The following is a 25817-nucleotide window of genomic DNA, read 5'->3' as shown; positions in this document are numbered from 1 at the left end:
TGGTCACAAAACCTTCATAAAGCTGGGGCAACATAGTGGCTGAAACAAATTATGAATCGAGACTCTTACTTCTGCCATGAATTCACTAGGTAGACTTAAGCAAGCTACCCTTCCACAGCCTCAGCCTGCCCATCTGCAATATGGGGGATAATAATAGCTACCTTACTGGGTTATTGAAAGGATTTCAACTAGATAAGTCACGTGGGTTGCTTTCAACACTCTAAACACTACACAAATACTAAGCATTTTCATCAGAGCACTTAACTAATAGAACCAGAGAGGACCATAACACCTCTACCTTCAAACCAGACTTATCCTGCAACAAATCAACAAATGACATAGAATCATAGGGCTGTAGAGTTGGAAGGGACCCTGAGGATCATCTAGCCCAACCCCCTGCAATGCAGGAATATGCAGCCCTCCCACATGGGGATCGAACCTGCAACCTTGGCATCATCAGCACCACGCTCTTCCCAACTGAGCTATGGATGAATGACATCAAGAGGGGTTGGTCAGAGAGACAGGCTGCAAGATGTTAGAGAACATCTAGATTCTATGCAAGAACAAAAAAAAAGCCGTCTATTGTACCTATGGATCATGCATATGGAAACTGGCAATATTATGTAGAGTGACACCATCAGAAGGTGGCTGGATGATCCGGCCTGGATCCCTTTCAGCTGCCTCTGTTCCTGCAGTTTTCATTCAAGAGTTGAACCGATAACGACAGATCTTTGAGCAAAAACATGTGAACATTGGGTTTCTAAATTATTAGGATGGTTACTTCTCCTAAACCACACCACCACCATGTACCCAGACATCAAATGCTGCACCACTGCATTCTGAATTCGGTTTGGCCTCTTTTCTCCCAGTTCTAGAAATACACAGTTACACAGTTCCTGTTCGGATGCTGCCACTCTTTGGAGAAAATTTCCCTTTTTTTCCAGTTTCTGCTACATCTCATGAAAAGAATATATGCAGTGCAATAAATGGTGTGTGGGTTTTAATGTAGGATAGGATTCCAATCAACGTTGAGCTACAAATCACATTAAGTAGCTTTTTTTGAGCCGGGGGGGGGGGGGGGGACAACCCAGAGCCTCTCAGTCGAATTTCCCTCACAGGGTTGTTGGTGAGGATTGTTATGAGGAAGGGATTTCCATATCTTTTCGCATATAAGTGCTACAGAAATGCATAATGCGTACATCCATAAAGTGCTATCCTCTTACTCTCAGCTTTTTTTTTTTGCTCTGATCTGAACCTGCTGTGTACTGCGCTGAATGTATTTATCCATTGTACTATCACACAGTGTTTAAAGCACACCCTTCATGTGGGTATCTTAAAAGCCTTAGAACAGGGGTGTCAAACTCAAATTCATCGGGGGCCGCATCAGCAGTTTGGTCACCCTCAAAGGGCCAGTTGTATCTGTAGGACTATGTGTCCACTCTTTATTATCATAAATTATTGTCACTGCATTCAATTATTACTGTTTTTTGTAATAATGTAAGTAATAACTAGCTGTGAAAGCAGAAACATAGTCAGAATAATGGCAAGTAGATATTCAAATGTACAATTATTGTACAATTTATTGAAAAATGATTTTTGGTAACTGCACTGGGTGGTGGAGGCTCGCTAGGGTTTCATGCAGGACCTTTGCAGAGCTACTAGTACCTGGAGATGCTGGGGTCCTTCTGCATGCAGGACAGATGTTCTGCCAGTGAGCCACCACCCTTCACCAAAGGGACTGGCTGAGGTTGACTCACTGGAGCTGCTCTCCTGGTTCCAGGGTTTAAGGGCCAGAAGTATAAAGCAGCATCCTATGTTTCTGAGGAGAGGGAGAGGGAGGGGAGGGGAGGGAGGGAGGGAGGGAGGAAGGGAGGAAGGAAGGAAGGAAGGAAGGAAGGAAGGAAGGAGGGAGGGAGGGAGTGGGAGGGAGAGAGGAAGGAAGGAAAGAGGGGAGAGAAAGAAGAGTAGGAAATAAGGAAGGGAATAAAGAAGGAAAGAAAAAGAAAGAGGGAGAGAAGACGGAAAGGGAGAAAGAAGGAAGGAAGTAGAGGGAAAGAAAGAATAAGAATGAGGGAGAGGAAGAAAGATGGGAAGGAAGGAAGGAAGGAAGGAAGAAAGAAAGAAAAAGAAAAGAGGGAGCAGGAGGGAGAGAGGAAGGAAAGAGGTGAGAGAAAGAAGAGTAGGAAAGAAGGAATAAAGAAGGAAAGAAAAAGAAAGAGGGAGAGAAGACAGAGATAAAGAAGGAAGGAAGGAGAGGGAAAGAAAGAATAAGAACGAGAGAGAGGAAGAAAGAAAGGGAAGGGGGGGTCGCCGCCTTGATTCAGCGCCAGAAAAGAGTGCGAAGGGACCCGGGGCAAAAAGCATTTCCCGTGCAGAGTGAGGCAGCGGGTGTCCGTTTTAGAAGTGCGTAAAGCCTCAGAGTTGCACGTTCGTGAGGCCGAGCCGCTGCTGAGCTCACGTTCATGAGGCTGAGCCGCGGCAGGAGGAGGAGGAGGTGAGGCAAGAGGAGGTGGAGGCGGCGGCTTGCCGGGTCAGTGCCCGACAGTGCCGTGTGGAGAGTCCCGAGCCTCTGGGACGCAGCAGTGCTCTGTAGCACTTTGAATCCTCCTCCTCCTCCACACGGCGCTGCTGGGTGCTTTGTGCTTCAGCTTCAGCAGCAGCAGCAGCCGTTTCCAGGCACTGAGCCGTGGCAGGAGGAGGAGGATTCAAAGTGCTACAGAGCACTGCTGCATCGCAGAGGCTCGGGACTCTCCGTGCGGCGCTGCCGGGCACTGACCCGGCAAGCTGCCTCCTCCTCCTCCTGCTGTGGCTCGGGGCGCTCCATGCAGCGCTGCTCTGGCCACCTTTCTACCCCCTCCAGCACCAGCTGTTTGTCGGCGCTTTGTCGGCGCAGCGCTTCAGCAGCAAGGTCCCGCTGCTGGGTCCCGCTGGCTGGGGCGCTCGGCGGGCCACATGACGAGGTCTGGCGGGCCGGATTTGGCCCCCGGGCCTTGTGTTTGACACCCGTGCCTTAGAATGAATCAATCTTGAGAGCAGCCCTGTGCATGTCTGCTCAGACGTAGTGCTCAGAGGGGCTTCCTTCTGAGTAGATGTGCATTGGATTGGATTGCTGCTTCCTAGCATGCAATGATAGATAGATAGATAGATGATAGATGATAGATAGATAGATAGATAGATAGATAGATAGATAGATAGGGGGGGGAGATGACTCCTATTTTAAGCTGAATCCACCTAGCCTACTACTGACAGTCCTGACTGGCACAAGTATGTTGGAGCCCTATCACTGTTGAACCTTCCCATTTGGATTCGGTATGCGAGTCCAGGACCTGTCCTCATTTTTTTTGCTTACCTTATGTGGGAACCAACCCAGTGTCAGTAGGGTTGCCAGACTCAATAGTGGACAGGACTTCTGTGCCTTTAATTGCCCTGCTCTCTTTTGAGTCTGGAAACCTTAAAGAGAAACCAGCAGACCCTTTGTTTAATTTCCAAGCAGGGTCTGCTGGTTTCTCTTTAATGTTTCCAGACTCAAAAGAGAGCAGGGCAATTGAAGGCACAGAAGTCCTGTCCACTATTGAGTCTGGTAACCCTAAGTGTCAGAGCAGGATGGAGCCCCTCACATTCGAAGGTGGCAGAACTGGTTATGCAGAGTCAAAATGTAGCTCAACAGGATAGCTATTGAAAGTTATATCAGGCAGCTAAATGAATGATAGCAACTTCTTTTGAAGGGGGGGGGAGGAGTCTTGTCTTAATAAAATCGGCAATAATTTTCAGAGGAAAACTATTATTTTCAAAGGAAAGAAATAGACGTGAAAGTGTGCATGATACAGGCACAAGGAATCCCAAGATGAAAAGAGCAGAAAGGTGGGAGGAGGAAACTGGAGTAGGATTAAGACCCACACTGGTTTTAGGTTTCAGAGTTTATTAAGCCTGTTACTTTTTATTGTTTTTTTCACAGGTAGGTGCCCTGCCCCTCTGTTACTTTGAGTCAGGGGGTAAGGAAAGCTGTGTGAGGGCTTGCTATATAAACATTGCAGGCTGTTTTAAGTTTGATGGCTTGGGGTGTGGGGGAGGAGAACAGGGGAAATAAACAGGGACTTACTGCTCAGTGCATGGCTTTAAAATAAAGTCAGTCCAACAGTTGACCCAGTCCCAGGGACAGAGAAAGCCAATCATAAACATCTGCTAAAAATAATTAATTTAATTTAATTTAATTGTGGCAGCCGTAGAACACAAAGTACAGCTAGTTAAGCATGGTTCATGGCTGTAAGTATGGTTGTAAACCTGCTGTCCAGAATGTGACCCAGCCACTCAGCCGCCAACCCACACTTTAATGTGAAAATTCCATTCATCGTCCTTGCAGAGTTTGACTTGTGTAGGGCTGAGAAAGGCCCTGTTTTCTTTTGGCCATTTCCTGTACACTCAGAAGTTTATAACTTAAAAAAATAATCATCATGAGCTCCGACCATGTGTTTATTTGTAGGGTAATGTGTTCTGAACATTTGTTACTTTTAAGCATGACTTGGGAACGGTGTGAACAAGATGTTTATTTTCTCCATGCTATGGCTTCCATATCTAGTATGAAACATGCATTAATGCAGCCTACATTGGACAACAACCATTTCCATGATAGTTACAATTAGAACAGCTTTTCCACCATTACATGTGCTGCGGCCCCCAAATATATAGTTTTGTAACTTAACGTCTTTTTTCTAATTTCTTTTTAGGTTTCAGTCGAGCAGCATTGCCATTTGGTTTAGTAAGGAGAGAACTGTCCTGCGAGGGCTACTCCATCGATCTTCGGTGTCCAGGAAGTGATGTCATTATGATAGAGAGTGCTAATTATGGACGGACAGACGACAAGATTTGCGACGCTGACCCTTTCCAGATGGAGAACACAGAATGTTTCCTCCCTGATGCCTACAAGATTATGACACAAAGGTAAGAGCAGTGCTCACTACGGAAAAGGAATCCATATAAGAAAGTTGCAATACAATTTGCTCCCTTCAGCGCCCACCCCACCCCGCAACCCCCCCCCCACATCCTGGAAAAATATATTCAAATACCCCAGTCATTTTTAATCTAGAAAAGCTAAGGAAATAAAGCCACTAGCAAGTGTTTGAGAATCTTCTGGTTTAAGTTTTTACTCTATTAAAAAAAAACAAGAGAGCAGGAAGGTGACTGCAAGGAGATGGAAACATTTTAATCTGTTTGAAATGTTGGTATATCCTTGTCTTCTGAGAGGTCAGACTCCCACTCAGAAGTTTTCTGGGAACCTGCTTAAGAAGTTTCTAAATATTCATGTTAATTAAACAGCACATGCCTATGCAGAAGGAAGTGCCATAGAATTTCAGGTAAGCGAGCACAGGATTGCAATCTTAATGCAATAAATAAATGAATAACCAGCCCACCTACATAATAGGTGAAAAAGAAACCTGATTATACTTGGAACCTATTGGGGGGGGGGAGTAGCCACTCCTATAACCTCTGTTAAAAGTGATAAACCTTTGTCAGAAATTACACTGCTTGAAATGGGCTGGGGTGGCATCTGACAGACCAAGAGCCACCCAACTTTCTCTCTCTTTCCCAACATGGGGAACAGATTAGAAACATGTTTTAACATTTATTTACTTATTTTGGTAAATTGACCATAGAGTGCTCAGTTTCTTTAACCACTATGGAAATATTTCTTAAAACTCTGTTCATCCGTTTGCTTCAATGCAAATTTCTGTATGTTAAATCTTTTATTGCTTCCCACCCCGCGTGCGCGCGCGCAGACACACACACACACACACACACACACACACACACACACAATCCACACAGGTTTTTTTTTTTTAAAAAAAAGAAGAAGTTGAAAATGGTATTGCATTCAAATAATTTACACTTCATTTTAAATTTCTGGAAATTGGCCAGTCATTAAACAAATGATGTGTATTAAGTTTTTGGTCATTCTGGTCATTTCTAAACTTTCCCGCAAAGGGTATAAAGTCCACTGCAGTCAAAAAGCTGGAAATGATTTAGAAAAATGAGTTCAGTGAGAAACTCCTGCTTCAGATTAGTTTATGTGGTCAGCTTCTTTCAGTAAGTTCTAGTACAATGAGAGGGGGGGGACTTTTCTCTACTCACTGTTTCCACACTTTGCATAGTTTTATAAACTTATATCATGTCTGCTCTTCTTTTAACTAAAAAGCCACCAAACCTGCTGATATTGTGAGGGCTCTCTTTAGCGTGCTTGTGCATCTGTAGGCAATTTACAAAATCAGTTCCCTAAAATGACACTTGCATAGAAAGACCTCTTTAAATATTATCCAGCCAGATACAAAGGGCGTATTTAAAAACACTTCCATAAGAAATGAAATAATCTGCATAATTTCCATTGGTGTACTGATTCTAGTTCACTAGGTGTACCCAGCTAGTAAATAATGACACATCACGCCTTGTTCTCAAACAGCAGTGCCCCCTTAAGGTATTTCTGCCACTCATTTATCCTTCACAGGACACAGCTGTGAATGAAGTCAAAGCCTAATACAAGAGATGTTTACTTGCTTTGCTCTCCTGACCTTTCTATTTGTAGGTTAGGGGCAGGCCTTTCAAAATTCTTCGACCTTTAATTTGAGATCTCCTTTTCTTTTTATTGTCTTAAATGTATAATGATGAAAAAGTCCATTTATTTCGGGGAAGAAAGCAGCAGGAAATGGAGATATTCTTTGGGACTCGAGTATCTTTCTGACAAATGATGTTTTTAATTCCTTTTGTCAAAGTGAGTGACACATGGCTGAAAAAAAGCAAAACAAAAATAAATTACCTTTCCGATCAGATCCTGTCCTGTGAGCATTGCATGTATCCCCTTGCTTGTCAGAGCAAGGGGAAAAAAGTAGTAGCACAGGAATATCGGATGAGCTTCCTTTCAAGTGCAAACAAGGCTGGCTCTTTTTCTTTCAAACGATAATGAATAAAGGAAATTCTTTTACTAGAGCTCACGGTCTTGGGATAGCTGGATAGGGAAATCACCCATCTCATTTGATTAATCTCATCCTGAATTTTTTAGGCCCCTTAAGCCTCAGGTCTGCATGGGTGGAAAATCTAAACCAGTTTGAGAAAATGGTTTCCCCACTGCAATATCGCATTACAGTGCACCCTACAGAAAATCATTTTGGAGCATTGTACCGTATATGCCTTGTGACAGTATCTAGAACATGCTTCTGTAAAAAAATATACTTCAATACAGTGTTAAAATTCTATGTCTTAATATGAGTTTAAAATGTCCTTAACGTTCACTGCTTTATTGCCAGATTTCTTATCCAGAGAGGGCACTGTGTTACTGAAAATGAAGTCTTTTAGGGGTAGAGTTTTTCCAAGTTTAGATGTGGGCATTATCCTGCTTTCCTGCGACTCCAGTTGCTGCTCCTTCTGCAGCTTCTGGCAGTTACTATTTTCTGAAAGGTCTTCTGTGTGAAAGGTGTCATCTAGTCGACTGCAACCTACTTTTTCCTCTTTCGCTCAGTATTCCGGATACTTGCTGCTCTTTCTCTGCCCCCTCCCCCAAACTGATTGTATTGATGGTCATATATCAGATACCAATTTGGACAAGTGCATTGCCTGAATGAATGTGCATCAAAGCTGTCATTGTAAATGACTGAGCTCAGATATCAGGTCCTCATTTTCCTTTGGCATGTCATTGGCTTTCAATGCAGGAGTCTGAAAGATGCTTGACAATCCTCTACTGTACATGATTATCAGAGCCAGACACTCTCCTCTTAGACATTCCTTTATTTAGAGCTCACATCAAAGCAGACTCACAGACATGGGCATTCTTTCTACACACTCATATCAAAAAGTAAATTTGTAGTCAGATGAGTGTTTGCAGAGTTCTTTCTATTAAAGGTCGTTTTTTTAACACTGACCACATTTTGTGATTTCATTTTGTTCTCAAAGCAAAGAAATGTAAGGTCCTAGGGCTGACTGACGTGGCACATTTACTTGAACAATATTTAATAGTTTTTAGCACTTACCAGAGGTAGCAAGCTGTGTCTTCCAGATGTTTTAGACTAGTATTCCTTTCAACCCGGACCACTGGCCACGTTGGCTGGGGCTAAAGTGATCTGAAGTCTGAACCACTGAGGCTAGGACTGAGACTGAGAACGGCTTGTCTAAACTAACTATTTTTATAATCTGTAGCTCTTAGCAACTATCCTACATGATCTCCCACCTGAATGCAGTTTCATTACTGTCAGTCTTGATGGCACAGAATGATTGAGACATGACAGGGGGGGGGATGTACAAGAAATATCAGTCATTGGGGGGTATTTAACAGAGTTTTTTTGCAGCTTTGCTTTTTTTTAGTCCAGATATGTTTTAATTTTTTTAAAAAAAACTTTTAATAAAATATTAATCTAGTGATGGGACACTTCATTATTTAATGGAAAACTCACTATAACACTGCATTGAAACAAAGCACAGAAAAAAAATAATAAGCCAGAGGACATTTTTAATCCATGCTTTCATTGCGTGGTTTTCTGCTGTGGCCTTGTTGAATTTTAAACTGATGCGTAATTGAGTAAATAAGAAGAATAAATCTCCATAGCCTTTTACTACTGTATCTCAGATAATGTAACCGGAGTTAAACCAATAAATGAGAGGAGGAAAATAATAATATAAACTTGTACATTCCTTGCAACTCATGCGATCAATACTTTCCTGTTGGCAGCAGTTGCAGTTACAGATTCTTTTCTGTAAGAACTCAATGCATGCAAGGTGCAATGCCCTTTAATGGGGCTTCTCTCGTGTAGCATTCTGATAGTATTGATTTAAGCTTTGACTTACACTGCCTCCAGGAGTATTGCTGGCCATATATTTTCTACCCAACCTTAGGATGAGATGGAGTGTAGTAAATTGCCGCCAAGGCCAGAACCTTCAGATGACCGCATGCATGCTGATGAAGGACATCTGCCTTGATTGAAAATAAGTGGCCAGACACACATCAAAGAAGAGTATGAATCAGCATTGAGTTTAATATATATTTAAAAGAACTCTTTTGGGGGGGGGGAAGCTTGGGGCTGCAGGTTAGGTTCTGTGCCAAGCCTCATGGCTCCTGAAAGAAAATATTAGACCCAGAGCAAATCTCTACCTCCCCCAGCTTGGTAAAAAATTAAAAATTGGTACTAACACCTTAAAGGCAGAATTAACACTTAAAAAGGCCGTGCTCCCTTCAGCCCATGTCATTCTCAAGATATACCCTTCTCTCTTCCAAGCAGTCCTGCTCAAATCGGTTGTCTTGATTTATGTTCTGCTGCATTTAATATACTAAATGAGCATAAGCTAAGCTTGCAATAATGCTGTTATTTATAATGGGAAAGCATTCTTTTTCACCATAACAACATCGCTAATTATATTACATTATTGGTCACTGTAGCCGCTAAATCAGATGTAAAGTGGATTTAGGGTTCCTTTACATGGGATCACGGAGCCATTTATCTCAGCCCTTTGCTGAGCAGACCTTTATTAAGCTATGATGACTGTTGAATAGGAAATGTAACCAAGATTATTTTTATTCAAATATAATTTAAATATTCATCAAAGAGGATTTATGCTTGAAACTGACAGAGACTATTAACATCAAAAAATATAATTAACTGCACTGGGTATCATGAAGCAGAGTTAGTCAAATAGCCGAGAGGTCTAATTGCTCTAGAGTTTGCAAAGCAATAGTTTATATATTATACGGTTGCTGTGGAATTAATAGTAATGTGGTTTCCTATGTGAGGCAATTTAAAGCTTTCTGTTAAGGTTCATTGCCCTAGAGGAAATATGTTGAATATCATGTTGTAAACAGGACTGACACTTAAAAAAAAACAGACATGAAGATGAGAACCTGTAAAGATTAAAAGGACAAGAAAATAGTGAGGCCTTTAAGTCATCAAAGGAATTTTATTTTGTAGAGTTTGTAGACCTAAGCATTAGGCAACACACAGCAGCATTGTTTACCAAAAGAAGGGGGGAAGAAGAAAAGAAAAGAGAAAAGGGTTAACAAATTAAATTAAATTAAATGCTCCTTGGGAAAACGATTGATGGAAAGTGATCTATCAAATTGGATGCAACACAGTCACTGATCTCTCAGATTGTATTGATACAAAATTACCGTGGCACACATACAATTGTCTCAAAGTTATAATTTTAAACATCTTAACATTTTTGGCTCCATTAGGCCTTTGTAGCAGAGTGTGAGAAAGAGACACCTTTCCCATTGAACTTCACAGGGTCTTTTTGTATTTGCCCAGCCTATCCAGCCCTGAATTAATGAGATGTTGTAATGGCATTTTTGCATTACTGAAATTGCTGAAATGTGAGAGCTTAAGGGTCAAGGGGAAGAACAATAGCCCGATGTTAACAGAGCATCTGTTCTCCCTCCATTAATGAAGTTGCAGCTAATTGCCTAATAAATTGGTCATCATTACTCAAAAAGCCTAAATAACTCCAGACTTGAACACGACCCTTACGAATATGAAGCAGAACCTTATAGGCACAAAGTAGAGGAGGATCTTTACACACACACCCGGCAAATCTGTTTGAAGAGAATGGGAAAGGAAACTAAACCAGACCCAACCAGACTTCCAGTGGCTCGTAAAGACCATGCCTGTGTTATCCATTATTTACCATGCTTACCCTGTTTATATCAGTGACATAAGAGTGTGTGCTAGTTTCTCCGAAGAGTACTGTCTTTGCCGCTTCATAGCACACTGTCTTGTACTCCCAGGCCTGCACATGGTGTTAGCAGATATTTAAAGCATTTCAGTCTAACATTTTATAGGTCATGATGAACTGAGCCTATAAAGCAAGTTACTGCTAGGAAGTTAATGCAGTCTAAGAGCGTAACGTAGACTGAATGCTCCGCTCAGTCAGTGTGTTTCAGCTTGCCGCAAGAACCATCAGTGGGGAATTAAAATTTACCCTCCTATAAAGCTCTAATGGCAGATTGTTTGACAACGTAACAATACCCTGAACTATTCTACAGAGATGGGTGTGCCTTAGATTTCTACTGTCGTAAATTTAGAGTCTATCTTTCCTTTTAAATTAAGTTCATATGGATATCCCCCCCACCCGATTTGCACACACAAATGCTCAGAACTTTGCAAGAAAGTCAAGGTGCCAACAATATTTACCAGAGAAGTAGGATACATGATTCGCTGATCTATTACCTCTTTTTCATTATTATTTACACCCAACTTCCACCCATTGAGTGATCAGCTGTACTCACGGCATTGTCTCCTCTGTTATTGGGACTCCTGGTCACATTGAGGAGCCCCTTGTGAGTAGAACCAACTTGTGGAGGCCAGGGATTTTTAATGGCATGGTCCCCTTTACTTGGGAAAGCATATAAGGCAGTCGGTCGGTGGATACTGCAATCCTGCATCAAATTTTTCTTAGGTTTGAGAAAGTATCAGGGGTTGGGCATGTGTGCCAGGCACTTTATGAAACAAACATACTTTGCACTCAAATCAGTGTCCCTGAACATTCAAAACCTTTTCATGGTGTAACAAAAAATCCTTTTATACTACAGTGCTAGCCTCCCCTCACTGGATTCCTTATTGTTCTTATTTCCAAACTAGGTACACTAGACTCGACTATATTTCATCTAACAGAGATGTATCCATTGTAAGTGTAAAACCACCCATATTATTTTAGTAGTGGCTGTTGGTGCAAAGCTTATCTTTTAACCTTGCTCTTCAGCTCTTGCAGCATTGCTTTCTTGCTGGGATTTCTAGCTAGAGTGAGTAATGATGCTGAACATGTCTTTAATCTAGGCCTTTTATGAACTCTGCGAAGCTATTGTTTCAGCATAAATCACAGTGCTGTCCTCAAACTTAGGGTTTACGTGAAGGATTGTTCATATATGTGCAAAAATGAGGCTGGTTGGACTCATTTCTCTACACGCCCCATGCCCCTGCACATGTGTTTATTTTCAGGTGCTAAATTCTGTGATGCAAATATGTAGCTCTGTAGGTGATTTCTCATTTCAAATGTATTAGTCTTCAGAGCACTGCCAGTATCACAGATAGGTTGAGGAGGTGTCACTAACTCTATACACTTAATAAAATAATTCCTTCAGTAGCACCTTAAAGACCAACTAAGTTTTTATTTTGGTATGAGCTCATTTTTATTTTTTTTATTTTGTTTTGACTCAGACCAACACAGCTACCTACCTGTAACTAGATCTATACATCTAGTTGCAGGTAGGTAGCCGTGTTGGTCTGAGTCGAAGCAAAAATAAAAAAAAAATCCTTCAGTAGCACCTTAAAGACCAACTAAGTTTTTATTTTGGTATGAGCTTTCGTGTGCATGCACCACTTCCTGCTGTCAACCAATGCCTATTTCAACACGGAAGGATCTGCTTCCAGTGTAATGCAGCGTAATGTCTAGCTAACATGGAGTTTTTAATTGTGCAAACACACGAAGCCTTTGCAGTGGTAGGCAATTTGATAAAAGGATTAGATTATGAATATTTCCAACTTGATTAGAGATTAGCTGGGAGCTGATCAATGTGAGTCAATGAATCTCCTCAAATCTCTTATGTTTCTTGCACATCTGAACTTCTTTGTGGAGTGGGAAGGGGGCTCTTTGCAGCAATATTAATTATAATACAAACCTGCCATTCATTGTGAAGGACTCACGTAGATTCTTGCAGAACACATTCAAAGAAGTAATGTGCCCAATCCTTACAACATTAAGCCTTTTTAGTTCCTTTTAAAAAAATGCTTTTTCAAAGGAAGTGTTATAACTCGGAAGCTTTACAAACTTTCAAGATGCTAATTGTATCCAGACATTGCCATGGCTGGTGAATAACTGTTCCTTTGTGGCATCCAGCCTTTCTCAAGAATGAAAGAAAAAACCTGGACAACAACACAGCACTTGTAGCACAAACTTTAGAGATACATTTTAATAGAAAATGACACCACTGACTTGATCAAAGGTCCTTCCAAGGGTAGACCACTTCTGTCGCAAGTTTTAAGCCACATGGGGGGAAAGGGATAGGGAAATCAGAAGATCAACTCAAAAGTCTTTTCATTTACTTATTAGTCTCCAGTTTAAGATTTGTACTTTTTAAATCCATAAATGGAAAGCTAAAGGTATGGGGCAGGGGAGAGATTCAGACTGGTCTCAGATTGCAATCTTAATCAGGACAAGAAAGAGGATGAGAACAAAAGGAAAGTAATCTAGATCATTTGGGAATGGCTTGAAATTAGCCAGCATATTGCAAGTCTTTTGCTGTATGTTGGACTGTGCCATTACACACCGTAAATATAAGGCAAACACAGAACGCATTGACAGCAAAGGGGGATATCTGTGTTCCCTCCATTCATGGGGTAACTTTTTTTAAAAAATAAGAAAGAAATGTATTTACTCTTAAGAACCTACTTATTCTGCACACAAAGGTTTGTGTGTTGACTCCCCCCCCCTCATTTGCATCATTAGTGACTGAAATACTCAGAGAGTGTAATTAATGGGCTAAGAGAGTCATTTAGGCAAACCCAGAGCCATGAGGGTGAAATATTTTTCTCCATGGAAAGATCTTTAAGGAATAAATAATTGCACGCACCAGAGGTTTGCGATGGCCAATCTAAATGTGAGCATGCAATTAGGAAGAGCGTGGCTCAAGAAGCAAAATGCTTGCCGCTATCCGCACATCATGTGACTAATTAAATATTTAAAAGTCCATCCCTACCCTTCTTCATCCCTTGCTCCCCAAAAGAAAAATATTATGCCACAAATAGACTGGTAACTTTTGCAGATAATTAACAAGTTTTGGAAGGAAGGTGCAGATTCCGATAGCCTCCAAGGTTCTTACAAGGTCATGTCTTATTATGCTGCATCTTCTATATGTCCTGGTAACAACTTTCTTGCTAATTTAAATCTTAACTAGGACATCCCATAGCGATTTCCCATTTCCCATGTCAAAATGGAAAGTGATTGTTTCTGCATGCAAAAACTGCAGTAGGTGAACGTTTTCGTAAGTAATTGGTCCTAATTGACACTGGCCCCAATATATAGAGATACACTGTAATTATCCCACCGGAAGTTTGGAAATTGTAGGCATCCTGTAAATGCTTAAATAAATGTGTATGTATCTGCAATAATGTTTTCCCTGCATTATGTTGAGACATGATGACCCTTTGAAATTAAGAAAGCCTCAGTGGCCTGCTTCGTAAATAAATATGCCTTATTTTGCTCCTAAAATGAAGCCACTTTTATGTTGAATGTGCAATTCTGCAAACAAGAAAGTTGGGTTGGATTAATAAGACTCTGAGCGAGTCAGGCCTAATTTGCATTAAACTGACCCAAAGGTCTTGTAAAATTGCTCAGAATTATCAAGGCTTCTAACATATCAGAGGTTTTATTAATAAATTACTGGTGTTATTTTTTATTATTATAAAAATGCTTATTTTGCTAATTAAAGGAGCTTTCAAAGACAGTTTTAAATTGCATTTAAAACCTATGCAAATTATGTTATATAAAGAAAATACATCCCACATATTGTTGTTTGTGTACACCCTGGCACAGGTTGTTATTTGGGGTATCACATTAAAACTAGAAAGAGGTGAGAACATTCTGACATGGTAAAACTTGTAACCCTTTTGTGGACATTTCAAATAAAAGAATAATTAGTGGCATACAAGTGTTAACTACCAAATCTGCTGGGTCCTTCTTTTATGCCAGTTGTGAGCACACCTTATGGAAGTAAAGATAAAGGTAAAGGTAAAGGACCCCTGACAATTAAGTCCAGTCACAGACGACTCTGGGATTGCGGCGCTCATCTCACTTTACAGGCTGAGGGAGCTGGTGTTTGTCCGCAGACAGTTTTTCCGGGTCATGTGGCCAGCATGACTAGGCCGCAACACCGAAACCAGAGCAGCGCACAGAAATGCTGTTTACCTTCCTGCCGGAGCGGTACCTATTTATCTACTTGCACTATTTGGCGTACTTTCAAACTGCTGGGTTGGCAAGAGCTGGGACCAAGCAACGGGAGCTCACCCTGTCGCGGGGATTCGAACCGCCGACCTTCTGATCGGCAAGCCCAAGAGGCTCAGTGGTTTAGACCACAGCGCCACCCGTGTCCACCTTATGGAAGTATGGCTTACTAATTTCAGTGGGACATGCCTTTACATCAGATTTCTCAAAGTTCCTGTAGTCCAGACGTTCTGGACTACAACTCCCATGTTCATCACTGGCTATTGGCCAGCATGGCTGGGGCTAATGGGAGTTGTAGTCTGAAATGTGTAAAGGGCACCAGTTTGAAAGCATACACAGGCCATCCACTGTCACATCATGTTCTACTTTGTTTCCAGTGTTTTGTTTAAAATTGTTGGATCTATTTGCTCTCTGTGCTTTATATCTTTATTGTTTTGCCCATATTGACATATTAATTGATTGGTGGGTTTAGTAAGCTGGAACAGGCAGTTTGTTGCATGTTTGGCATATTGCTTGTACATCACTAGATGGGAGGCTAGTTTCACTGTGCGCATGTCATTCATTTCACAGTGGCCCTTGAAGGTGGCTTTATGCAATAAGTAATATTTGGTGGGTTGTGTCCATTGGTTTCCATTTGCATTCATTGGATTCATATAGATGCATAATTAAATTAAGTTATTTCCTTTCAAATTAATTTGAACCCCTTGATTGATTTTACAGAACTAACCAAATAGAAGATAGTTGTATTTTTTTATTTGTACTATCGCACTTAAAAATAACTGCCACAAGCATTACTTATTACATTAATTGTGACAAATGGGATCATTACTGTGAAACACCTTCTTTGCCATATTAATTGTGCCACATTTGGCTTCCTAATGTTATGTTTATTTAGTAATTAATAAGATTCAACATATCATTAGTTATTAAACATTTAAGGAAAACTGCATCTGCATTTCTCCTGCAGTGTTAAAGTAGCTGGCTTGTGCACAGGCCCTGCCGTCTTCGCCACTATTCCATGTGCATCTCTCTTCTTTTGTGTGCTTGCATGAGTGCTTGGTTTCTTACATATATGTGTATTATGGTTGCCATCTTTGGTCGGGCAAAATACAGGACAGGTCAGGGTGGATTGGGGGGGGGATGTCCTAAAAATTATAGTGGTTTATTCAATGGGGGGGGCGGGACCAAGCCTCTGTGTGTGTGCACACCCACACGCCTGCTGTCTGACTCGGAGTCTCCGTCTCCGACCCACCCGCCTCTGCCTGCACAAAAAGTCTCCCCCCTCGCTCTCCGATCCAACCATTGCCCTCCACTGCCCGTGCAAAACCCGAGATCCCACAGTAGATGGCCCATGCACTGCAAAGCACATCTCTCGCTCTCCGCGACCCACCCTCTGCCCATGCAAAAACTCTCTCACATGTATTTCCAATTTAATGGCAGTATAATGGAAAGGTTAGGCTGGATCACACGGCATTGGTCTGACTACTGTAAGCCGAGTTTGCTCTTTATCCACCACAGTGTGTGTCTGTCTGTGTGTGTGTGTGTGTGTGTTCTGACCACTCTAGTTTTCCTTTCCATATCCAGTACTACGTCTAGCTCCTCTATGCGTGCCAGGCTTGTCATGCTATACCAAACCTTTCATTTTAATCTCAGAGTATTTGTTCAAGACCATAGATTTTTGCATTTTTAATCTTCCCTAGAACAGTGGTGAATAATGGCCCCTGGCAGGAGATAATGAAATTTTCTTAATTTATATTTTCAAGCAGAAGCCTCAATTGAAAATGGCATCCTATGGCCCGGAGACATAGCTCTAGTGCAAGTTTCAGGGGAGCTGTAATAATAACGCAGTGCCAATGGTGACTGGGAATGATAGGACAGTGAAGAAGTAATTTAAGGAAGAAAAGGGAATGTACCAAAGCTTTATTGTAGCATATCTAATGATCTGCTGAAGATCCCCAATGGCTTTTGGAGCATGACAGGGGAAACGAATGTTATCTTGCCAAAACAGAAGCCTCTGCTTAATCAGCAGAGCAAGACTATTGATTAAAACACCTCACACAAATAGATTACACATGGAATCTCATCTCCATACTTTTCACTTGGTAAAGTGTAATAATGAGCATAAGATAATCAAAAGAAGAGCTAAAGCAATTTGTTGGGAATTGTACGAGTCAAGATTACAGCGGGTACGCAAACAAATTAGAATGAGAACAAGGACTGCTTTTAAAGCCAAGCACACGAGGACAGACTTGTACAGTGCACAGGGATAAACATGAAGCGGGCCCATGTAGCAGTAGTTAGGAAAATGAAAAATTGCCTCATGCATTGGTTTGACTCCCTCACCGCCCCCCTTCTCTTTATCTGATGTGCAAAAAAAAGCACAGGCCTGCTTTTGCCCAATCAGTCAAATGAGGTGAGCCAAGTTCACCATCTCTCTGGAGCTGTTAATTGGCTGGCCACGTTTGATTTCAGATTCTCTCAGTGTCGCTGTATATATTGGGAAGATGTAAAAAGAATTGCAAATTCTAAAACACACACACACACACACACCACATTTGTGGTCTTACATTATCTCTTCAATAGAATGCTATCTGACAGGGAATACTGTCATAAAAACACGGGCATATTCCTGCAGAAAGGTGGGCAGAAAGAGAGGTTTGTATGCAGACATGCCTATCTCTCTTTTTCCCATACAAGTGGCAATTTACTTGCCCCTTCCTCTACTTCGCTCCTCAAATGGCCGCACCTGTATACATATATCTCAGAAGCACAGGAATTTTAAGTGCAACAATTACAGCTTTTGACGGAATCTGTTAATTAGCCTTCTAAAATGAAGGACTGCTCATTGTGGGCTGTGTTACTCTGGAATAAAAGCTGGTACTGTACTTAGAATAAGGGACAGCCGGCCATCCTATCCGACACATGCACACGCTGCAAGAATCTCTACATTGTCCCATTGAAGAAAAGGGGGAAAGGAACTTTGCCACAGATGAACGATATGTGCTGGTTCATTCTAACTTGTCAGTGGCTGTTACTACCTGTTCACTTTTGGATCATAGCCAATTATAGACTGCATTTGTGCCGTCCAAAATAAAGTCCTATTAAGCTTCCACCAAGATGTGTTTTTTTTGTCAAAAATAAATTTCAATTATGACCTTTATATCATTTGACAAACAACAACCAAACAAGAGTCCTGCTAACGCAAGTGCTTTTGGCTGCAAAATGGAATCTCCCCCCCCTCTTTTTCCACACGGCCCTTAAATCTGCTCTAGAGAATTGTGAGGAAACCCAGTCAATATTTAGGGAGATGTGGTGAGCAGTATGATGAATACAAGTAAGGTAAAGGAACCCTGGACAGAGCGTCTCCACTCCCATCGTTCTGCCTGGACACTGAGGTCCAATACCGAGGGCCTTCTGGCGGTTCCCTCTTTACGAGAAGCCAAGTTGCAGGGAAGCAGGCAGAAGGGCCTCCTCGGTAGTGGCGCCCGCCCTGTGGAACGCCCTCCCATCAGATGTCAAAGAGAAAAACAGCTACCAGATTTTTAGAAGACATCTGAAGGCAGCCCTGTTTAGGGAGGCTTTTAATGTTTAATAGATTATTTTATTTTATTTTTCTGTTGGAAGCCACCCAGAGTGGCTGGGGAAACCCAGCCAGATGGGTGGGGTATAAATAATAAATTATTATTATTATTATTATTAGTCCAGTCAAAGGCGACTATGGGGTATGGTGCTCATCTTGCTTCAGGACAAGGGAGCAGGCATTTGTCCACAGACAGCTTTATGGGTCATGTGGCCAGCATGACTAAACCGCTTTTGGCAGAACGGGATACCGTGATGGAAGCCAGAGCACATGGAAACGCTGTTTACCTTCCCGCCCCAGCGGTACCTATTTATCTACTCACCCCATTGCATAGATTGGAGCCACTGGCCTTCCGATCAGCAAGCCCAAGACCCTAGCAACCGTTGTGTTGAATCAAATGAAGTCATTTTGTGAGCTTTGGGGAAACCCATGGAGGGGATTTGGGAAAGGATGGGGAGAGGAAGTAGAAGTTCCAGTCAAACAATGATAGCTTCTTTTTATTGTTTCAAATAGTAATTTAATCTTTTTGTTGATTTCAGTGTTGATTTAGTTGCCTAGAATGCGATTTTACCATAAAACAGAGATTTAAATGTAGATTCAAGTTAGTTCCACATTTCCCACCATTCATTTTATTATTTATCACAGAGGTTTATATCCTACGCTTTGGTAGAAATTCCTTGGGCAGCTGGCAACTGTTTTGTGGGTTTCTTTTTACTCACAAGGCATGCAAATGTTCAAAATTAGGCACACATATCCTGTTCCCAGTTAAGATATGTATTTTATACAAATTATCACATACTAACAACCAGTATACAGTGGTACCTCGGGTTACGAACACGATCCGTTCTGGGATGCAGTTCGTAACCCGAAGTGGTTGTAACCCGAAGCACCATTTTGCGCATGCACAAAGCACAATTTCTGCGATTTTCGCGCTTTGCGCAGAACGCACGCGCAGCAAAAATACTTCCGGTTTTGCGGAGTTCATAACCCGAGGTACGACTGTACACAGAAAATTCATATGCAGGCTATGAAATAAGTACATTGCCTACTGAATGTATTCAGTGTATGAGATACTGTGGCGGTTTCATTTTCACAAAAGTATCATTTCAGAGCTGTAAAGCTGAAGTATACACAACTATAATGCTGTCATTGGTAATTTTCTGCAGGATGATGTCTAAAAATCCAGAGAAAAATAGAAGTGGACAGTCCACAGGCAGCTACTACTACCAATGTCAGCTATTTGTCAGCTCCAGCTAGTCAGTCTTTTTTAAAAATAATAATAATAATGCAAAGTCAAATTGTGCAATCTACTTGAATCACACATATCTTCACATTTCACATCATGTATCCTGCTCTTGCATAAAAGGACAAGCTACCGCGGAGGGTTACCCTTTGCCCACTGGAAGCCTTGTTGAGCCATTGTTCTGAGTGGTGAGATTTCATCACCCATCCCCTATCCACTTTCAAGCATTTATATAGTGTCATAAAGGCTGGCAACTTGCTTTAAAAAAAAGAAGCTGGCAGTTGCAGGAAGCTGAATTCTATGTCCAGTTTCTGCACTTATGAGGAATCTCAAAATACATAACAGTTTCAATTGCAAAATATAAAAAAATCCTTCCAGTAGCACCTTAGAGACCAACTAAGTTTGTCATTGGTATGAGCTTTCGTGTGCATGCACACTTCTTCAGATACACTTCTGTTTCAGTGTATCTGAAGAAGTGTGCATACACACGAAAGTTCACACCAATGACAAATTTAGTTGGTCTCTAAGGTGCTTCTGGAAGGATTTTTTTTTATTTTGTTTCGACTACGTCAGACCAACACGGCTGTTACTAGTTTCAATTGCAATAGTTAGGACAGAACCAACATCATTATTGCAAGAAGAAGAAGAAGAAGAAGAAGAACGGAAGTTTTCTGTTCCCATGATCTTATCTGTCGTGCATGAAACCTGGATCCTTCCCACTGCTGTTGACATTTCCTGAATGTTTCTTCCAAAGCTACCAACCAAAAATTCATGATTTCTTTGCTGGAAGGACAACTCAAGTTGTACTGTTGGGCTGTTTTTAATATTCTTCCAGCTGCGTGAACTGAAATCTCGGCTTGATCTTGCACCTGTTGGCAGGGGACAGATGTCAGGGGTTCCCTGACACAAGACAGATCTCTTCAACTTGTGCAAGGGGTATTCAGTAGTGTGGGAAGTGCTAGTAGCACAAGGATTGATGTACGGCTGGAGTCAAAGGCTAGACTATTATTTTAAGATCTGGCTTCCTTTCCTTCACTTACTGACAAACAGAATTCACCCAGGAGATCAGCCAAGCTTTCCTTGTTTTTAGTCACCAAACTGTTTCTGACCTTTTATTTTCCTCCTTCCTTTGCTTTCAGAGAAAAAAGGGCTGAAAGTCATTTTCTTTCACTTTTCTTCACCCCCCCCCTTTTTTTGGTTTTGACTAGTGCTGCTTGAGCCAGATCAAAATCAATCCATTTTAAAGTACCTAGTGGTAAAATACAAATCCCGTCTTAATATATTTGTTTACAAAGTGCAAAAATGTAAAAATCAGTAGCTTTCACTGTGAAAAAATGATTTTGGGAGTAAGTTTTGTTGAGCACCGTGAAAGTTACTTGTGATAGCAAATATGCGTAGAATTGTGTAGAGTGCCCAGCATGAGCAATTAACTCATTAAAATCAATGATACTTAAAAAGTACTTAATTTGGGCTGGATGAAGCCCTTTTGCTTTATTGTAATTTATAGCAAGTTGCTTTAAGAAGCATTATTTTCTTACAAAGGTTTATGATCACTTACCTAGGAATACATTCCATTGAACTTGGTAGGGCTTACATCTGAGTAGGTATGTTTAGGGTTTTAATGTCCCCACCATGATGGCTTATATTTTGTTAATTAGATTTGTTACATTGTTTTAGGATTTTTGTAACGCACCCTGTGAGTTGCCAGAATATAGAGGAAGGGTATCCTCCATTGGATAACAGTATCCAATATAATTAAAATAAGCCTTTAGCCTTTACTGTCTGAAATTACTTCTGCTACCGATTACTGAAAGTTGTGCAAAATTATTATGAGTTTGAACTACAAATACATGTAGCCCACAACCTCATTGTAGTCTAATTCAAATGCAGTACGGAATGATTCCCTAGCTATGGTTGCCGCGAACTTTGTAAATTAATTCTGATTTTGAAATTAACACACATCCTTCTCCTTCTCCTGCCCCAGGTGCAACAACAGAACCCAGTGTATAGTAGTTACCGGGTCAGATGTGTTTCCTGATCCTTGTCCTGGAACATACAAATACCTCGAAGTACAATATGAATGTGTCCCTTACAGTAAGTATACACTTTTTGTTTTGTTTTGTTCTTGTTCACTTCCTCTAGCCTTCACAATTGATGCTGTGGCAGTCCTAGATGCACAAAAAGAGCATAGGTTTCGGGCCTGAGAACTATTATGCATGCAGAGCACTTTCAAACTAGGCCTTCCAATTAGCTTCAGCAAAGTGTGGAAAGGAGCCATCGTGTGATGCTGGCCAAGTGGCTGTCTGTGTTCTTAAGTGTTTGGCTTTTAAGGGTACTAGGGTTTTATTTCCTCTCTCCGCCCCCCTACAAAAACAAACTTGAATTAGCTATTCAAAAGACTAGATAGAAATTTGTACTTTTGCCCAATACCGGTTCCTGACAAATTGGCTTGGCTTGCAGTTTTCTAAAGAAACCACTGACTTCAATTTTAATCTTCCAGCTACCTGCTGTGGTAACAGTGGTTCACAGCCATACAGTACCGTGGAAATATCCGGGAGTTATCTCCCCAGTTACTTGATACAGCAATGTTTGCTTTTATTTCATTTTTATTTTCAGTTTGAAGATCATTGTTGTTGTTGTTTATTTAATTTGTAAACAGTCCTTCGTCCAAAGATCACAGGGCAGTTCACAACATAAAAATACAAAACAAGAGCACAAAAGACGTAATAAAACAGAAGCAAACCAATAAACCCACTCCCACAAAAAGTAATTAGCCAAAGGCCTGGTTTGGGGGGAACGACATTTTTGCCTGCTGCCTAAAGAAATGCAATGAAGTCCCCAAGGAAAGCATTTCACAAACTGGGAACCACCATAGAAAAGGCCCGTTCTCATGTTGCCACCCTCTTGTGAAGGAGGTGCACAAAAAGCTTTACAACTAATGAATTACACATTCATTCTTTTTTTAATCTACAGAATCTCATTGTTTGATTCTTAAAATAATAATAATCAAATGATACACTAATCAGGGGGTATGCAGTATCTACCCCCACCCCAAAATAACCCCATCATCCGCCGTAACAGCCTATCCATGATGAGTCTCCATTCATCAGCGGAGCATAGCATCTTTGGCAGACCAGTCGACGAGCCTTGAAATGCCTGCCGTGGATCTAAAGAGCTGATTCATCCAGTTTCTGAAAAGCTTTTGTTTTCTCCTCCACAATGCCGTCGTTCAAAATAAAGTCAACCTTGGTCTCAGATTTTCCATTAGAGGAAGTCTGTTGCTTCTAACAGTAAACTTCAGCAATGCATTGATTGTCCTCCATTTATTATAAATGTGACGTTGATGTTTTTTTAGTATCTTCAAACTTAAAATAATAAAAATAATTGCAGCATGCTTTTGGGTGTAGGGAACATACACATAGCAAGAAATGAACAATATAGGATTAGTAGCATTTGCGCCCTAAAATATTGACGGAATCAGCTGTGTCAGAAATAGGCAGTACCAACTCTCCTTTTTTTCATTAATGCACTTAACACTGTATGTATATGTATACAACAGTTTGCATCTGGATAGTACTCAATACTGAGTCACAGTATTGATCTTTCTGAGCATCAGTTAAAGGCCGAACACACACCATCTTTTCTTTCCATTCTTGCTATGTATTCCTGTGCCATTGTGAAACAGATGCTTGTTGTGGCTTTCCTTTTTTTGTGCCGTGGGTAGGAATTGGAATCCTACTGTGTGTGCTGAGCTTTAGTGCCCTGTTCTCATGTGTCTATCATTGGTGGCTCATTGAAACCATCCTTCTTGTGGCACTTTGAGGAGGAATGTATTGTCCCTACCTAACAAAAACAGCTTTGTTTCATAAAGTCACCTTTACATTAAGATCACTATTTCTATTCCTAAATTCCCAGAAAGAAGCAGTGAATCCAATTCCAAGCTATTCAAAAGCCATGATGTTTCTGTTTCGTTGGGTCATGTAGGACAAGACAGTAGTTTTTCTTTTTTTAAATGCAAATGTTATTTTCAGATTTCAAATCATTTTTTTTTCATGCTGTTTTAGGGAGACAAGTGTGGATATGCCCTGCTGGTTTGGGTTTTCCTATCTACAGAGAAAAAAATGTTTCTTTTGCAGTTAACAGAAGGATACTCTGCACAGCACTGTAATTTTACTCCTTTAAAAATAGCTGTATTTCAATATGTATATTGCTTACTGCTCATTTCATTACAAAGCTATTTTCAGTTGCTCTGTGTAGAAGTGAAATGAATCAAGAGTCTTTTTTGATTCATGAATCAAATTCAGAGCTTAATTTGAAGAAGCATATTTTGAATTTGATTTAATATGAATATTTGTTGATAATTGCATTTTCTTGTTCTTACTATTTACAAGTCCCTTAGAAAAAGAAAAGGTAACATGATCATGCTTACTTTGTAATATATAATGCTTTATTTAAAGAAGCAAATTAATTTTGGCCACAGTCCTGCACCCCAAAACTAACAAGAAAAACCCGTGAGTCGAGATTTCTCTATCAGGCATGTTACAGACTTCCTCCAATGCAAGCTTGGAGGAACAAGCTTGCATTGAACAATGCAAGCTTGGAGGATCCAAACTAGATGTGATTTTTTTTTTTTTGCATCTTTAGTCTCTGTATGGCTATTTTTTTTCTGGCAATAAATAGCTGACATGGGATGTCTGAGCCAGATCAGGGCTGTGGCATGGGGGCAGGAGGAGGAAAAGTTAAGTCTTCATCCCACTGTGGTCTTGCTCCAAATCAGGGGTGGGGAATATACTATCTGTTTCATTCCCTAATGGGGACAAAAGTTAAAAGTCCTCGTCCCAGCACACCCAACGCACCTCTGGGACCCCTGTGCCAGCTAGCTAGCTGTTTTATTTCTTTATTTTAAAAAACCCAGCCACATATGAGCTTCAACGAGATATATCGAATTAAAGTATAATAAAGATAGAATACTAAATTAAGGTGGAGCTAAACTAACTGACGTAATTGTTGAACACTCAAGAAAACATAAATTGCTCAAAGAACCTTGACGGGATGCTGGCTAAAAACCTCGTTTCGCTGTAAATGATCTAACAGTTTCCTCAGAAGGAAAAAGAAACTTATTGCATTCGTAAAGACTCAAGGTCACTTCTCAACAATTCAGAATAAGGGGAGGATTTTTAATCTTTAAGAAAAACCGAAAACTCCCAGGCAGTATCGGGTAAATTACCCAAAATACAGAGTCTAGTTTTGCTTAAACCATCAAGGTACTCTGAGTAATTTATGTTTTCTTGAGTATTCAATTATGTCAGTTACTTTAGCTCCACCTTAATTTATTATTCTATCTTTATTATACTTTAATTCAATATATCTCGTTTCAGGGATCTTTCACGGTTTAGATTCGTTTTGTGCTCATTATATTCCCGTGATTGTCTTTTTTGCTATCCTCTATCATATATGAGTTTCAGACATGAATAATGTCATGTTTAGTTTGACCCTCTGTCTTTAAGAAGACTTGTACTAAATCCCTCTCCTTGCAGCACTGTGCAACTGGACAGCTTGACGAAACCTGCACCCATCTTCTCTTACAAATGTATATCACATCACACACAAACAAACACATGCATGCACACAAATTATTTCTGTGGATGTCTGTTCAAAATTCTTCACAGACACATCTACACAGAGGAAGAAATAGTGAATATTGGAACATGCACTGAGTATTTAGCTTGTAGATTACAAATTAATGATCAGCATACTTCAAATATAAGTTCATGACCGTCCAGGTTAAGAACAGCTACATGTGAGTGTTCAGTCTTTTCATGTGAAAGCAGACAAGCAGAGAGAAGTGAGTATACTGTTAAGCCGTTCCAGCTCTGACACATCATCTCTGCGCAGTTTAGAGCCCTCAAAAGGTTAAGAAAGACATGGTTTATTAGGGGTTTCACAATATTACAATAGGGCAGCACAGTCCCTTAGCTTCCCTCCCCTCTCTGAATTAATGCTCTTTTTCTTAGCTACAGTATTTTCACC

General features: G+C 40.7%; 1 protein-coding gene across 10 annotated transcripts in view; it reads left to right on the top strand.

Moving 5' to 3' along the window:
- The window catches only part of ADGRL2 (adhesion G protein-coupled receptor L2), a 257131-nt gene that overhangs the window by 160016 nt on the left and 71298 nt on the right, over positions 1 to 25817 (top strand). For all 10 annotated transcript variants that reach the window (XM_060276788.1, XM_060276789.1, XM_035123241.2 and 7 more), the window contains exons 3-4: positions 4725 to 4938; positions 21772 to 21881. In XM_060276788.1, coding sequence (XP_060132771.1) covers positions 4725 to 4938; positions 21772 to 21881 — 324 coding nt within the window. The remainder of the gene's footprint in view (positions 1 to 4724; positions 4939 to 21771; positions 21882 to 25817) is intronic.

Source organism: Zootoca vivipara, chromosome 7 (genome assembly GCF_963506605.1).
Source record: "Zootoca vivipara chromosome 7, rZooViv1.1, whole genome shotgun sequence".
Classification (NCBI taxonomy): Eukaryota; Metazoa; Chordata; class Lepidosauria; order Squamata; family Lacertidae; genus Zootoca; species Zootoca vivipara.
The sequence above is the reverse complement of the archived record's forward strand: the minus strand, read 5'-3'. Positions and strand labels throughout refer to the sequence as shown.